This window comes from Lolium perenne, chromosome 2 (assembly GCF_019359855.2).
Source record: "Lolium perenne isolate Kyuss_39 chromosome 2, Kyuss_2.0, whole genome shotgun sequence".
Taxonomy (NCBI): domain Eukaryota; kingdom Viridiplantae; phylum Streptophyta; class Magnoliopsida; order Poales; family Poaceae; genus Lolium; species Lolium perenne.
The window spans coordinates 102,742,821-102,759,224 of record NC_067245.2 but is presented as its reverse complement, the minus strand read 5'-3'; the positions used below and the strand labels follow the sequence as shown (position 1 = coordinate 102,759,224).

Sequence of the window (16,404 nt, the reverse complement as noted above, 5' to 3'; positions counted from 1 at the left end):
GGTACACGTTCTTCTTACAATTTGGCAAATGTACACTTTCGAGTCTCATGTAAGCGGTGCGTGCATGCATTGTATCCCTTATTTGACAGTCCCGAAAGGTTACTAAGAGCAGGCCAATCGTTGATGGTTACGAAAAGCAACGCTCGTAGGTCAAATTCCTCTTCTTTGTGCTCATCCCACACACGGACACCAGGTCTGCCCCACAGCTGTAAAAGTTCATCAACTAATGGCCTTAGGTACACATCGATGTCGTTGCCGGGTTGCTTCGGACCTTGGATGAGCACCGGCATCATAATGAACTTCCGCTTCATGCACAACCAAGGAGGAAGGTTGTAGATGCATAGAGTCACGGGCCAGGTACTATGGCTGGAGCTCTGCTCGCCAAAAGGATTCATGCCATCCGTACTTAGACCAAATCTTATGTTCCTTGCGTCAGCTGCAAAATCTTTGAACTCTCTGTCGATCTTTCTCCATTGCGTTCCATCTGCGGGTGTCTCAACTCCCCGTCCGACTTACGGTCCTCTTTGTGCCATCGCAACAACTTGGCATGTTGTTTGTTCTGAACAGACGTTTCAACCGTGGTATTATAGGAGCATACCACATCACCTTGGCGGGAACCCTCTTCTGGGTTTCGGCCCTCAACATCGTCGTCACCAGGGTCATCGCCTCGATCTTATAACGCAATGCGGTGCATACCGGGCATTCATTCAAATTCTCGTATTCACCGCGGTAGAGGATGCGATCGTTGATGCATGCATGTATCTTCGTAACCTCTAAACCTAGAGGGCGAGACAACCTTCTTTGCTTCGTACGTAGTGGTGGGCAACTCGTTATTCTTTGGAAACATATTCTTCAACATTTTCAAAGCAAGTTTTCAAATGCCGAGTCGGCTACACCTGCCTGTGCCTTCCATCTCGGCCAAATCCAGGTGTGCAGCCCAGCTTTTTCGGACCATCATCGCATCCGGTACAGGGCGCCTTCCCGTGATCCTCTAACATGCGATCCAAATTCTCCCTCTCTTTTTCAGTTTCGCAGCGTCTCCGTGCATCGGCAATGGTCCGACCAAGATCATCAACGGGATCATCACGTGCCTCTTCTTCACCTTCCCCTTCACCTTCCCCTTCACCTTCGCATCCTCCATGAAAGTATCACCGAAATGAGCAAGATAGCTTTCATCGATGAAATCATCCCCTTCTTCATCTTCTTCCATTATAACCCCTCTTTCTCCATGCTTGGTCCAACAATTATAGCTTGGCATGAAACCGTGCCGAAGCAGGTGCATATGAACATCTCTTGAGGAAGAGTAACCATTCTGATTCTTACATTTAACACATGGACAGATAACAAAACCCCCACCGCTTGTTCGCATGTGCCTGTACTAGGAAACCTTTCAAACCCGTACCGAACTCGCCGGAGAGTCGGTTACCGTACATCCATTGTCGATTCATCCGCATTATTATAATATAAAATATATAATTAACCATCATGCATTTGTTAAACTAACTAGCTACAAACAATATAAATTAAACAATGAACTACACACATGCACATGCACATTTTATCAACGACACATCAAAGGTTCAAGTTGCTAACCGCGATCGAGGAGGAAAAAATAAATGAGAAAGCTCAAGTGTGGCTCCAACACTTCATATCATGTTTGTTTCATGCTCTTGGGGCATTTCATCAAACACCTTATGTGCATAAGAGGAACCAAAAGCAAACCTAACACCCACTTGTGAAGTTTGTGAAGAGAATGGCACCAAATGGCTAAGTGTTGGCTGCTTGGATGGGTATATATAGGGGGCTTTAGTCCCGGTTGGCTCAACCGCGACTAAAGGCCTTCGAGCACCTTTAGTCGCGGTTGGCCAGGCCAACCGGGACTAAAGACCCCCACGTGCACCGGCTGGCCACCGAGCGCCCTGGGCCCAGGCCTTTGGTCGCGGTTCGCCTCCCGAACCGCGACTAAAGGTCCCATTAGTCGCGGTTCCTACAGCTTCGCGACTTATGGGGCTCACCCGAAGCCTGTTTTTCTACCAGTGGACAGGGCGGGGCCATCGAACGCACCGCCGGGCGGCCAGTAGGCCATAATCTAGCCATTTACATTTAAACTTGTAAAATAAAATCAAATTTAAATAAAAAAATATTTTCGTATATTTTTATTTATTTTGGGGGCGCGTTTGGGGACGGGACTGAAAAGCTACATCTCCAACATGAAGAAAACGCGTCCCGAATTCGCTCGATCCATCGTTTGGGATGATTTGGGGACGAGATGCTCTTGTGTTTCAAAAAGACGCGTCAAACGATATTCGAGTAGCATGCATGTGTCGCTGCCGCCGTGCCCTACAAGGAGCTGTCTCGTTAGAGGACTGAGCTGGCTATAACCTGCTGCAGACAGCCAGTTATTGGTCGCATCCATCCACCCTGCCACCTGCTAATTCTCTCCCCTCACCCTGCTCCAAGCCAAGAATTCGTTTGAAAAACCCAGCACCGTCTCCGCTATGGCGTCAGAGGATGTGATCGGGAAGCTCAGCGTCCGCGTGGTGCGGGGACAGAACCTCGTCATCGCCGACTCGCTCACCAAAACCAGCGACACCTACGTCGTCCTCTCCTACGGTTCCCAGGTCGACCCCTCCCCTTCCCAGCATTTCTTTCCTTTTTCTTCGCATTGCTGTGATGGATCCTCCTCAATCTTTGACACCCGTTTTGACGGAGAAGCCATCTATTGCCACGCGCTGGTGAACACGGTGATCTCCGTTGGTGCTCACGAGATGTTCGATAGAATAACATGCTTAGGAGAAGCGTATCTTTAGGTTCTCTGGCGTATCTTTTTTTTTTCAGATGACAATTATGCTGGACTGCTGGAGCGAAGCGGATTGACACCTTATTAACAGGTTTCGAAGTGATTAATTTGAATCAGATTGTAGTTCCGAAGTTGGTTCTGGGATTGCAGGACTCATTCATTTAGGCGTTTAGGCCTTGTCTGCAAACAAGCCATCTTATATTTCGTTCTATGTTGAACTCAATTGAGCAGTGCACCAAATCCTGCGATAATTTTACCTTGAAATAAGGATCTGCTTTTGTCAGAAAACTGTGTTGACCGATAGGCTGCTTGGTTGTTGAACTGACGAGCAGAATAGCAATTTAACAAATCATAAAAAGTTCACCCCTAAAGAAGAAAACTGTGATGTTATATATATCCTGTTAATTAAGACTGACCTATAGCAAATATGCAACATTTACCTAAACGAACAAAAAATCATAACTTGCCTAATCATACAGATGTGTAGAAAGTCAATGTGAACTAGTACAAAGTGTCACTTGATAATTCATAGACTGATATGTTAATCAATATAACATATTCTATGGTCGCATGGTATGTCGGTGGGTAACTCATACGACATGTTTAGCTAACATGGCTTTGCTAAAATAGATCATGGAGTGTCGTGCTCTTATAGTTTTTTTAAGATTATATTGTGGTGTGTTATAAAGGACTTAGCCCATACTACTGCGCTGCATGATTACCTAGCCAAAGCGTAACATAATGACTCGATAATTTTTTTGGATGAGTTCTGATGCTATTTTATCCTCTTGTGGAAATGTCTGTGTGCCTTTGGTAGAGCAGTTGAATGTTCTTAATTCTGAACAGGGACTGCACACCAGTCTTGATGATGACAGATTTTCAGTTCATTATTATACACTGTTTACTATACAAACCATAGTTTTCTGAGATGGATACCTATCCAATTTGTCACCATTACTATGAATTTCCTTCTATATCTGTCTCAATTAAATTTTATTCTTCCTCACGGTGTAGAGAGTGACGACTAGTGTTCAGAAGAAGAATTCCAATCCTCTATGGAATGAAGTACTGCTGCTCCCTGTAACATATCCTACAAAGCCAGTGAAACTTGTAAGTTTGCTATTTGGAATCCTTTGTGAAGTGAGATCTACACTATATGTGCACATGGAGCATATGGAAACTATTTGTGCACATATAAATATATATGTGTGTGTGTATTTTCCTCTTCGTTAAAGCATGGATATATAGGGTGCCATTTGCACCATAGGACCACAGATGATTGGTGTAGAAATGAACTGAACACTTATGTTTCCAACGGGTAAAAACATCATGCAGGAGGTTTTTGACGAGGACAAATTCACGACCGATGACAGCTTGGGAGTGGCTGAGTTTAATGTCACTGACATCTATGATGCCGCAAAGCTGGACCTGAAGCATGCCTCTGATGGAACAAGAGTCAAAACTTTATACCCGGTAGGCACAAATTACCTTGGCAGTGAGAGCCACGTCACGTGGAAGAATGGCAAGGTCGTCCAGGACTTGATTCTGAAACTGAAGAACGTTGACAGTGGCTCTGTCGTGCTGCAGCTGGAGTGGGTTCACGTCCCTGGCGTTACTCTGTAAGCTGTTCCTGACTGAATGTTATTGCTACCTGGTTTCTTGAAACTACAGCTATTGTTGGTACATGTTCCTGGTGTCACCTTTGTAAACAGTGTGTGGATATTTGGTTTGCATTGTATGAGGTGTGTGTGGGTTGTTTCTTTTTAGTGTGATGTGTGCACTGTATTTGTACTACATCCTAGTGTGGTTGTGAATTTGTGTTTGAAGGTGAATAAACAAGAAACTGCACCCTTTGTGTCAGCTGTAGTGAGAAGTAACAGTCCAGAGCTTAATTCCGGATTTGGGGTGGTCATTTGTTTACATAAACATCATACTGGACCGTTGTAAAATTGAGAGTACAAATAAGGAGGCTAATGTGGATAATCTCCAGACGAGATTCAGTAGGGGCTGCTTGCAATGGATGTAAAAACTAATGCGACCACTGGTATTTAGCTCAAAGTTAAACTAAATACTGGTGGACGCACTAATTTGACATCCACTCGTGGCGCCTTAGTGTGTGACTTCTATGTAATTCAGTGGAGACTCGACGGTGGCCGGCTGGAGGAGAGGAGCTCCTCGATGCTGACGCCGACGGTGGCCGGCTGGAGGAGAGGAGCCCGACCGAAGACCTATCCGAGGAAGCTCCAGATCTCCTGCATCTCTGACTGTCAGTTGGTAAGATCCTCTCACCCTCGTTCTCCCCTTCCCCTTTGTGACCTGATCGGCATGGATCAGTCTGGCACCATGCTTCCTCCCTCTTCTTGCTGATCCGTCCATCTCTAAACAGCTAAAGTTCGTACCTCTAGGAGCCTACTGGTTCCCAACCATGATCTACTATCCTGCTACTGGTTCCCCTAGATTTACAAGAGGAAGAAAGAGAAAAAAATAATGGGAGAAGGAAAGGAGAGCGTCCTTGTAAGAAAGTGACAGCCATCCTTTTTTTTTAGATATGGGAGCATCGCCCCAGCCTCTGCATCAATCGATGCACACATCCATTGACAGCCATCCTACCAAACTACAGAGCACCGAACCCATGCATGCCATTGACACCAAACAGGACCATGAACTAGTGGGGTTTTGGATAGGATGACACCTTCAGTAATATTTGTGTTTAGCTAGGTGCATGCCAAATGTGTTTGTGTTTAGTAAGATGTCTCCTCAATACTAATTTTTCTGATAAGAACCTGTTATCAGTGAGATACATCAGGTCTGATAAGAACCTGGAAGCTAAACTGATTAGAAGTAGTCAGAGTTATGTATGTATCCCTGTGGGTTTTAATGCATAGTACTTAGAACTGGTATCTTTTTATACATAGAACTGGTAGCTTTTTCCATTTCGAAAATGATTAGAAATAAAAATGCTTGGTAATGCTTAGTAATGCATTTGTCCTTGTGGTTCTGTCCCTTTATTTCCGGAAAAAAAAAGCTGAGGTGATTATGTTGTGGAAGCTTTACTTTTCCAACCTTGTTACCCTGTTTTATTTGGTAGTGTTGTCCTGTAGTTGTTCAGTACAAAAGCCCTATTCTGTTTTGGATCACTACTGATTTATTTTGATACAGTACTGCATTGCTGGGAACTGGGAGGCTCAACCCACGGTGCCTGCACCATCAACAAGCACTAAAAATGACCCCAAGAAGCGCCGGACAAATGGAGACATTGCTGCTACGATGGAGAAGTACATTGAGATAAAGACGAAGCAGGTGGAGAGCAAGCAAATCGATACTGCAAATGATGATTCAAAGAATGTGGATGAGTACTCAATCAAGAACTGCGTGGCTTGGCTAAACACAATGGCAGTCTCAAAAGAGGAGAAGGCCAAAGCCCTATAAGTCTTTAAGAGTGTAGACAATCGTGAGATCTTCATTTCTGTTGATATGTATACTGCTCTGATGTGGCTGCGAGCCGAAATGGCTTACAAAAGGTAAAATCTCCTCTCTTTCCTTTCTTTCAGTTTTTTTTTTTTTTGAAACAGAGGCAAAAGCTTTGCCTCATCTATTAATTAAGAAGAAGTTGCTCAATTTTTAGGAGAAAACCGAGCGAAAACCTACAACAATATGGTCAAGCCCATACCAACAACACACCCACAAGAGAAAAAACAACAAAAGCATGCAACCTCTAAACCAACTAGAACCGACACCCAAGAGCACAACGTCCGGTCATGATAACCAAAAAAAAGTCCAACAACTAATCAACCGACCCTCTTCCTTCTTATGCTCCTGATATATACTTTTCTGAGAGACTTCTCCACCCTCCTGATCAAATCCTCCGAGGCCTTTCCCGCCAAGACGCAGTCAATGTTCTTGCCATATCCAGGGCTAGCCGCCTCCAAACTAGCGAGCAAGCCGCAAAGCTTTTTTGCAAAAAGAGCCTCAGAACTAGGCGCCAACACTGCTCCACAGTCCAAAGAGGCGAGGGACTGGCAAGGATCCAACTGTGGTGGCGGGGGTGTCGTGGCCACCTCCAAGGTCTCAAAAGAGCATAACGCCAACGGAAGCACCGCAGGAGAATCACCACGCAACTCATGTCGCTCTGGCGTGATCTGCAGCACTGGGACCAAGGTCTCGTCTATGCCCTCGCTCTCCGAGGCAGTCGACCCAACAGGTTGCAGCGACCGGCCGGGGCTGCCACGAGGAGAGAAACAACTGTAGAGATATTCTTCCTCGACCACAGATGACTTCTCCTCAATGGAGCCAGGTGCAAGTGAAACTTGCACGGTGGCGAGCTCATGTCCACCTGAAGAATATGCCTCCGTCAGCTCCAAAGAATCACCAACAAGTGACAACAACAACTTGAGGCTTGCCACCTCCTCACGGAGGGGGCGAATTGCCTCCTCGACGCGCGTAGCAACCAACTGGGTGAGCTCCATGCGTAGCAAGGAAAGCTGGCACTGAAAGCGGGAGTCCAAACTGGCGTCGACATTGAACTCCTCACAACACCTTGGTGAGGGCCTTGGCGGCGATGTTGCAGGAGACGACGAGTGGCACACGACCTCAACCCAACTCCGGGACGCCGATGGACGACGTGGCTGTGCGGGCGGAGAGCGGCGCCGCGAGCAAGGAGCACTTGCGTCCGGAGAACGTGCACGACCGTCCGGAGAGCAAGAACGATCGGCGGGAAAGCGTGCACGGCAGAAACGCTCCCGGTGACCAGGACGACGACATCGGATGCATCTGAAGGGCTCACGACATGTGCTGACCTGGTGGCCACGCTCAAGGCACCGAAAGCATCTCCCACGAGCCCAACGCTTGAAAGCGAGACTACGCTCGAGGCCTTCCTTCCGAGGCGAAGTCGATGGCTCGCGGCTAGGGCGACCGCCTCGACCCACCTTCACCCAGTCATCCTCGTCCCCAAGAGCGCCAACATCAATAGAGATGTTGCGGCAGGGCTCCGCTGGCTCCTCATCATCATGGCGCACATCAGCGGTGTCGCGAACCGAGCCGGAAACAACCCCTTCAGAGGAGGCCAACGGCGACCGCGGAGCCAACTCTTCATCGTCGTCGTCGTCCTCGTCAGAGTCCAAAGACAAGCCCAAGGCCGGCATCGCACCACCTGCAGGAAGGGGCACTTCAGCAGGACCACCCGAGGCAACTGACAGCAACGACAATGACCCGAGGCCCTCGACCAGCACGGCAGGGTCGCAGAGCAGCCCATCCAACGGGTGAGAGCCGGTTGGAGCGGCCGCCATCCCAGACCGAAGGCGAGGACGAGGCGACCTAGACACAGCACCTCCGGAGACGGCCGGCGCTGCAGCACAAGGGGCCTGCATGGACGCCCGCAGCGCTTGGAGGACTGAATCCACCGTTGAGGTGGCCGAGGGGCAGGCCAGACCAGAACCTGCAGGGGCAGCTGCAATCACGGCAGCTGCAGGCGCAACTGCAGGGCTCGGGTGCGGGGTCGCCGCAGCAGGCCTGAGGCGAGGGCGGGCGCGAGCTCGAGGCCGAGCCATCCTTCCCTGAACAGCCGGGTCAGACCTGCGGCGAGCGAGGGCAGCCGCGGCCAGCTCGTCGGCGAGAAAGCGAGCGGCAAGAGGCGGAGCCGGCGAGGCCGCCGGGGCGGGCTCAGACGCACGGGCGGAACGGCAACTTGCAGGAGTCCGAGGTAGCCCGACCTTCATCTCTTCAAGGGCTCAGCCCGCCGACGCCATGGAGCTGACGGGAGGAGGGTGGAGGAGGGAGAGAACGCGACGGAGAGCTCGGATCTGGTCGGAGAAGAAGCAGAGGAGGCCGGACGGAGGAGATCTGAGCGGCGGCGGCGCTCACCCGCCGCGGGCGTGTTCACTGGTACTCTTTTGGGGGTCTACAATCATTCTCTCAGTTTTACACTTCGCACATTGTGCTAAAACTATGAATATTGGGATTAGTGCAATAGATCATGTCAGCACTGCCTTGTTGAATACTACTTGTTGATGTTGTGATAGGATCTAAAAGTAAGCTACTGCTTAGCTTAAAAGTGTGTTCTTCGTTTCATCTTTCTTTAAGCTGATGTTCAGTTCATGCTTAACATCTGTGCTGCTTGTTAATCTCCTCTGTGTTGCTTGTTAATCTCTTATTGGTAATGCATATACATGACCAGGCTGGCCAGCCAATAACTTTTCATGTGCTTCATGTGATTTTCATGGCCAGCCAGTAAATTTAAGACCAGCCAGTAACTTCTCATGTGCTTCACGTTGAGATCACATGGAAATGGCACCACTTGACCAGTTGATTTTAGATGCCTTGAACACTATGGTTTACTGTTCAGTATGATGCCTTGAACACTATGGTTTAATGTCCTGAAGTATAGAGTTGCTCTGCCAATTCGTTAGTATCCTTATGCTTAATCGTTTAATTGCTCACCTATTTTGCTGCATTATAGTAGTATATTGCGTTAACTACAGGTTGCGAAGCATCACAAATAGTGTCACATTCAGCCTTTTTTCATGTTGTTTGATTCAGTTGAACTGAACAAAGTCTAATCCGGATGTTTTCTTATTTCTATACATGGCCAGATGCAAAGATTGAAGAAGCTCCGGAAGAAGAAAGGCAATCAATTCATGTGTGCTTTATGGCAGAAAGAATGTAGCTTGAAATAATTTAGAATTATTTCGGATAAATTATGTTCCATCTTGCTCTGTCAGCATGTTTGATTTCATCTTTCCACAATGCTCAAATTGATGTTAAAAATATTGATTGTTGTCTATTCACATGCTGCTGCTTATCACGTGAGATTGATGTCTGTGCACCTGCTTACCCTGTGTGCTGCATGTTATTGCTCCTGCTTAACCTGTGAGCTAGCAATGGCACTATGGCACTATGTATACATATCAGATAATCGAAAATTTGTCTGTTTAGAGCTGCTGTTGATTGCTACTATGCAATATCTGCGCCACTTGGCCTGCTGTTATCTGCTACTGTTGTGCCCTTCTGCTGCTGCTGGCGGTTGTTGGAGAAGGGAAAACCAAACGTGCAATATTCTCGGAAAAGTACGAGTATGTGGAGAGGTGGTTCCCGCCGGATCGGGGTGACAATGGGATCACCCAAATACCACAGCAACAACCGAACAAGGCCTAAGAGCATCCCAGCTGTTGGGCTCCCCACACGAAAATCCGGCGATATTTAGCGCCGGATGAATGTAATTTTAGGCCCAGGCAGCGGCGAGTCCAGGATGGATGAATTCTTTTGATAAATAACGGCGAATTCGAACAAAAACAAAGCAAAATTCGTTCAAACAGAAGCGAAATTTAAAGGTATTTAACATACATAGGCGAGTTCGTACATATATAAGCCGAATTCGTACATATATTTGAATTCGGCCAGATGAAAACATAAACTAAAAAGTACTACATGTCGTCGTCGCTCGAGTTCCCGGCGTTCGGCGCCGCCGGCGGCAACCCCAAGGGGGGGGGGTGTTGCCGGCCTCAATGTGCGTGAGCACACGGGCGAGCGTGCGGCCCGGGGCACCCCACCAGCGGCGGCGGCCGGCGGCGTTGTTACGCGCTGGAGGAGGGAGAGGACCGTCGAAGGCTGCGAGTTCCCGTTCGTGCCGGAGACGGAAGAACTCGTTCCAGGCGTCGTAGTTGTCGGCGCGGTACCGCTCCTCCACGCGCGGCTCGTAGGTGAGGGTGACCAGCACAACATCGATAGCGGCGTCGAGCTCGTCCTCCCACCGGAAGCGGCGGGATCGGGACCCCCCTCATGCTCAGGCGCCATACTCCGGGCACGCGGAAGTCCGGCGGTGCCGGGTAGCTCGCCATGTGCAGAAGTCCCGCCTCCCACTGGTGTAGGGAACGGCGGCCGAGGCCATTGTTCGCCGCGCCGTGGCCCGCCATTGCTCGCTGGTGGAGGTGGATTGGGGAGAGAAGACAGGCTGGGGAGAGGAGGGAGACAGCGGTGGTGAATGCGGCGAGACGCGGTAGGTTCCGTGATAAATAGAGGGAGCCGCGCGTGAATCCGAGGTGACGCGTCCGGCGAAGTCTGACCGGCGGCAGGCTTTTGAAGCGCGCGAACGACGATTGGCCTCTGTCGCCAACAAGTCGGGGCCACCATCCACGCGGGAAGTTTTCTCGATGTTTACCGCGCTTTCGTTTCGTCCGGAGTCCCCGAGTGCTCCCCGGGGACCGGGGATGGTCTGGGCTCGCCGAATGGATGAAAGCTCAAATCCGGGCAAAAACGAGGTTCTGGGGACGCGACTAAACCGTTTTCGTCCATCCGGATGAAAAAAAAGACGTTCTATGGGGCTCGTCGGAGAGACGGCTGAAGATGCTCTAAGCCGCCGGACGAGAGCCCGATGGCGCGTTGAAAGCCCGACCCGAACAATTTGTCGATCAATTTAATAATTACGCCCAAAATTGTCCACCAGGCAGGCGAGCGTCGTGATAGAGGGTCCGGTCCGGCCTATAAAACCCGGTGCTGGCCGCCAGTTGTTTGCCACATCCACCCTGCCACCTGCTCCTTCAATTCCCTCCCCTCGCCCTGCTCCGAGCAAGAATTCGTCTGAAAAAACCCAGCGCCGTCTGCGCCATGGCTTCGGAGCATGTGATCGGGAAGCTCAGCGTGCGCGTCGTGCGGGGACAAAACCTCGTCATCGCCGACTCTCTCACCCACACCAGCGACCCCTACGTCGTCCTCTCCTGCGGCTCCGAGGTCAACCCCCTTTCTTCCTCCCCCTCCCCAATATGTATTTCATTTGCCTTGGCATTGTTCGGATCGGTCCTCCCCAATTTTTGCCCCGTCTAGATGGAGGAGCACGGCATGGAACAGTCTGACCTCTTTTTGTGCTCACGAGATGTTCGATAGAATAAATAAACACGCTTAGAGCCCGGTGTCTGGCGATAATCAAGCCATCTGTATGTTCTATAGCAAACTGTTTTATCGGACGATAATTATACTGGACTGCTGGAGCAATGCTGTTTGATGTCTTGTTACCAGGTTTTGCCGAGATTAATTTGAATCAGGCACGTAGTTCGGAAGTTGGTCAGGGGATTTCAGCTCTGATGCATTAGAGCATCTCCAGTCGCGTCCCCCAAAGCGTCTCCCAAAGGGATTTGGGGTGCGCCGGACAAAAAATGCGTTCCAGCCGCGTCCCCCAAAGCCCATTTTTGTCCGGCGCGGCCCGATACGGTGTCCGGCGCCCCGAGCCCGTCCCCGTCCCACAGGGGACGCTCCGGGCACGCCGGACACAACGAAAAGCGAGGCGAACCGACGCGGGGCCAACCCGTCAGCGGCTCGGACGCTCAGCCGCCGCCTACGTAGCGACGGTGCAGTTGCCGGGAAGCGGAACCGTCGCATTGGCAACCGTGTCGACGACGCGGCAACCGCCGGAATGGAGTCGGGACTCCTCGGAAGAGCAACCGCTGCTCTTTTCGACTTCTGCGCCGCCGTTCATCCGCGCTCAATAAGACCCGTACGTCGGCGCTTTTGGATCTTCACCGGCCGCATCCGACACCTTCAGCGACGATGAGCTACATCTCCGAGCTCCCGTCCGACACCTCCAGCGAGGGAAAACCTGCTGGATGGCGCCATTGGTGGGAGAGAGCTCGGACGCCCAGCAGCGGCGACGATTCCCTCCCGCCACCTGACAGCGCGGAGGAATGGCTGGGCGTGGAGGAGGACGCGGAGGAAGAAGGGTCAGATGAGGCGGCGGTGGCCCGTGCGAAGGCGGAGGCGGACGCGAAGGCCAATACCGCCAAGGCCAAGGCGCAGCCGGCGAGCACCGGCGACAACGAGGAGGACACCGCCTCTTCGGAAGAGGTGACGAGCAGGAAGCGACACCGTGATGACGACGACGAGGCGGGGCCATCATCGAAGAAGAAGAAGTAGTTTAAATAATTTATATGTAATTTAATTATGTTTTTTCGAAGTTTTATATGTAATTTGTTTATGTTGAACCGATTTGAATATTAGTAAATAGTTTTATTCTATCTATAAGAAGTATTTTAAATGTTTGGGGGCGGCGTTTGGGGGACGCGACTGGGGAGCGACGTCCCCCAAACGCGGCACGAACAAAACACGTCCCCCAAACGCTCGATCCGGCGCGGTTTGAGGGACGGTTTGGGGGACGTGACTGGAGATGCTCTTAGGAGGCATTTAGGCCTTCCCTGCAAACAGGCCATGTTATGTTTTGCTGGATGAACTCAGAAGGTGCACCTAGCCCTGAGATAAGTTCACCTTGAAATATGGAACTGCTTTTGCTAAAAAGCACTACGATGGGATGCCTTGTTGAAGGGCAATTATAACAAATCTTAAAAAGTTCACCCCTAAATATATAAAACCTGAACTTGCCGAATCAAACAAATGTGTGAAAGGTCAATGTGAACTGGTACAGGGTGGTGCTTTGCTGATTTTTTTGTATATATTTAGCGATCATGGCTTTGCTAATTTGTTCATTTTATTCGTAGTTGTCCATTTCTAAATTAGATCATGGAGCGTTGTGCTTTGTTTAGTTTCTTTAAGATTGTATTGTGTGTTATAAAGGACTTAGCCCATACTTCTGCGCCGCGTGATTACCTACCCAAAGCCGTACAGAATGACTCAATAATTGTGTAGAATGAGGTCTCATTCTATTCTTTTCTCTCGTGAAATTGCCGTCGTGCCTTTGGTGGTAGAGCGATTGAATTTCTTAATTCTGAACAGGGAGCATACCAGTCTTGATGATGACAGGTTTTCAGTTCAATATTATGCACTCCTGACTATACAAACCATAGCTTCTGGAGTTGACTGTGTTTTGTGACATGGCTACCTATCCAGTTTGTCGCAATTACTATCATTTTTATTCTATATCTGCATCTTTAATGTTTTATTCTTTTTCACGGTGTAGAAGGTGAAGACTAGTGTTCAGAAGAAGACTGACAATCCTCTATGGAATGAAGTACTGCTGCTCCCTGTAATAAATCCTATAACGCCAGTGAGACTTGTAAGTTACTATTGGAAATACTTTATCAAGTCAGATCTACGCTATATGTGTATATGGAGCAAACAAAAACTATTCGTGCCTATATAAATATGTATGTGTGTATTTTCTTCTTCGGTCAAGCATGAATATATAAGGGACCATTTACACCATAGGACCACGGATTGAACTGTCCACTTATTTTTCCAACTGGCAAAAACATCACGCAGGAGGTTCTCGACGAGGATAAATTCACAAGCGATGACAGCTTGGGAGTGGCTGAATTCAATGTAACAGACATCTATGATGCGGCAAAGCTGGACCTGAAGCATGCCTCTGACGGAACAAGGGTCAAAACGATATACCCAGTTGGCACAAACTACCTTGGTGGTGAGAGCCACGTCTCGTGGAAGAATGGCAAGGTCGTCCAAGACCTGATTCTGAAGCTGAAGAACGTTGAAAGTGGCTCTGTCGTGCTGCAGCTGGAGTGGGTTCACGTGCCTGGTGTTATGCTGTAAGCTGTTCCTGACTGAATGTTATTGCAACCTGGTTTCTTGAAGCTACAGTTATTGTTGGTACATGTTCCCGGCGTCCCATTTGTAAACAGTGTGTCGATGATCGGTTTGCATTGTATGAGACGGTGTGTGCGCTGTTGATTTCAGTGTGATGTGTGCACTGTATTTGTACTACATCCTGTTGTGGTTGTGAATTTGTGTTTGAAGGCGAACAAATAAGAAAGTACACCATTTGTGGCTGCTGTAGTGAGAAGTAACAGCTAGCTTAATTCCGGATTTGGGGTGGTCATTTTTTTTAGGGAAACAACAGAACTCTGCTGTGAGTTTTATTAATCATCAACACGGATTACATCCTTTATAATTTTAGGAACGAAAAAGCTAGGGGTAACCAATCACCAGCTCCCCTCGACCGTCGTTCTCCTCTCGCATACGCCGGGTAAGTCTCTTTCTGGGGCGCACATGCCATTCCTGGGGTCTTCGTATCATGGGCCTATGACATGCGTGTTTCCATAAGGTGAACTTGGTTGAACCCACAAACTACGACGATCCCTGTAGACGCTCAAATGTGACTGGGCTACTGAACTCCCAACGGGTGCCTGTGCCGCCCATGCCACGGGTGGTCCGGCTTTCGCGCTAGATAACAACAACTGGGACACGTTCGGCTCGTGGGAGTTTGACCCACTGCACCGAGCGGGGTACCTAGGCGACATGGCTTACCTCAACCGTGAAGATGAAGATGAAGATGGCCTACCTCTTTGCCGAGGACGAGGATGAAGATGAAGGCAACGAGGGCGATGGTGTTGGACAACCCGACCAGGCCATCGTCAACCCAGAGATCTTGCCAACGAAGCTGACCAAGGAGGAAGCCATGGAGCTGGCCATGGCCTAGAGCGAGATCGATGAACTCGCCAAGTGGCATGGCCTTGCCACCCAGTTGCAGGAGTCCTTGCTAAGGCAGGCCGGTGACACCTCCAATCAGTCCTATGCGCGGCGCGCCACAAGCTTGTCCTGCACCAGCACCGGCGCCTCCAACAACTGGTCCTGCTCCAGCACCAACAACTTGTCCTCCGGAGACGCCATACTAGCCCTGGCCATGGGAGCCGCTGGACTTCATCGACCTGGTGACGGGACTACGCAGCCATGGAGCGCACTCTACTTAGCTAGTGTTTTAATTTAGTCCTATTTAATTTATATTTTTCCATTTTTCGTTCCTATGTAAACTAAACCTTTTATCAATATAAATTGTCGAACACAAAATTTTCTTCAGCCCGCTGGTCAGCCTCCGACCTAAACGGACAAGCACTCATTTTTATATTTTAGTATCCTTGGCCCGATCCAAACGGACCAAAACAGACACTTTTAGTGTTTAAAAATGGATCAAACCGTTGGAGATGCCCTAAGAAATGAAGATGGCTGCGTGGCAGGTGGAGGCGCCATCACATGGTGTCTCAGTTTTTGTGGTACTCCTTTGAGTACCGGTATTTGAGATTTAAGGTGGAAAGTGGAAATCCTTGGTCCGACCTTGTTGGTTCTACCAATCATTGTGTCGTCTGTTAGAGAAATATGCAGATTAATATGACCAGGAGGCAAAAGCCATCACATGTAATGATATACATGTATATGTCAGAGGGCAAAGACCAATATGCAGGAGGCCAAAGGCCATCATGATAATATAACTCTAACACCCCCACCCCTTTAAACTGATGGTGGATCCACAACACGGAGTTACTGAGTTTGGAGAGTTAAAGTCCATGTTAAGCTCTAGAATGGGCATTCGTGAAGAAATCCACCAACAATAATTTTAATGCACATAGACAAGAGCAATAACTTATTTCTTCACACTAGGGCGCACAAAAGAACCATCAACACCAATATGCTTGTTAAGCTCATGCTTCACAGAGTCACACAATACTTATAGCACTTGTACAAGAAGGGTAATAGTTGTACTAACAGAGACACCAAAATCCTCTATTAACCACCATAACCAAATCACATATGCCATCAAAAGAGCCGTATCTCACTACTCAACATCTGCACTTGAACGAAAAAATAATGTTTGTTTCTTCGTCTTCTAATCAAAACTACCAAGAAAAAAATTAAGAAGAAAGTGTACGTCGATCTAA

The 16,404-nt window shown here is 48.9% G+C and overlaps 2 protein-coding genes and 1 long non-coding RNA gene across 3 annotated transcripts; all 3 read left to right on the top strand.

The window, feature by feature from the left end:
* Positions 1-2,342: 2,342 nt before the first annotated feature.
* LOC127333784 (protein C2-DOMAIN ABA-RELATED 7-like) lies at positions 2,343-4,660 on the top strand. The gene is made up of 3 exons (XM_051360216.2): positions 2,343-2,621; positions 3,815-3,910; positions 4,136-4,660. The coding sequence occupies exons 1-3, from the start codon at positions 2,499-2,501 to the stop codon at positions 4,421-4,423; spliced, it is 507 nt and encodes a 168-aa protein (XP_051216176.1). The 5' UTR covers positions 2,343-2,498; the 3' UTR covers positions 4,424-4,660.
* A 2,155-nt stretch (positions 4,661-6,815) lies between these two features.
* LOC139836034 (uncharacterized) lies at positions 6,816-9,492 on the top strand. The gene is made up of 2 exons (XR_011751804.1): positions 6,816-8,680; positions 9,388-9,492. It is a non-coding gene; the product is annotated as an uncharacterized lncRNA (long non-coding RNA).
* A 1,806-nt stretch (positions 9,493-11,298) lies between these two features.
* Positions 11,299-14,534, top strand: LOC127333785 (GTPase activating protein 1). Its single transcript, XM_051360218.2, has 3 exons — positions 11,299-11,521; positions 13,695-13,790; positions 13,997-14,534. Exons 1-3 carry the CDS (start codon positions 11,399-11,401, stop codon positions 14,282-14,284), a joined length of 507 nt encoding a protein of 168 aa, XP_051216178.1. The 5' UTR covers positions 11,299-11,398; the 3' UTR covers positions 14,285-14,534.
* Positions 14,535-16,404: the final 1,870 nt, after the last annotated feature.

Coding starts and splice junctions, on each gene's coding strand:
- LOC127333784 (XM_051360216.2), top strand. CDS start 2,499: ATGGCGTCAGAGGATGTGATCGGGAAGCTCAGCGTCCGCGTGGTGCGG. Junction 2,622..3,814: donor TCCTCTCCTACGGTTCCCAG/GTCGACCCCTCC, acceptor CTCACGGTGTAG/AGAGTGACGACTAGTGTTCA. Junction 3,911..4,135: donor CTACAAAGCCAGTGAAACTT/GTAAGTTTGCTA, acceptor AACATCATGCAG/GAGGTTTTTGACGAGGACAA.
- LOC127333785 (XM_051360218.2), top strand. CDS start 11,399: ATGGCTTCGGAGCATGTGATCGGGAAGCTCAGCGTGCGCGTCGTGCGG. Junction 11,522..13,694: donor TCCTCTCCTGCGGCTCCGAG/GTCAACCCCCTT, acceptor TTCACGGTGTAG/AAGGTGAAGACTAGTGTTCA. Junction 13,791..13,996: donor CTATAACGCCAGTGAGACTT/GTAAGTTACTAT, acceptor AACATCACGCAG/GAGGTTCTCGACGAGGATAA.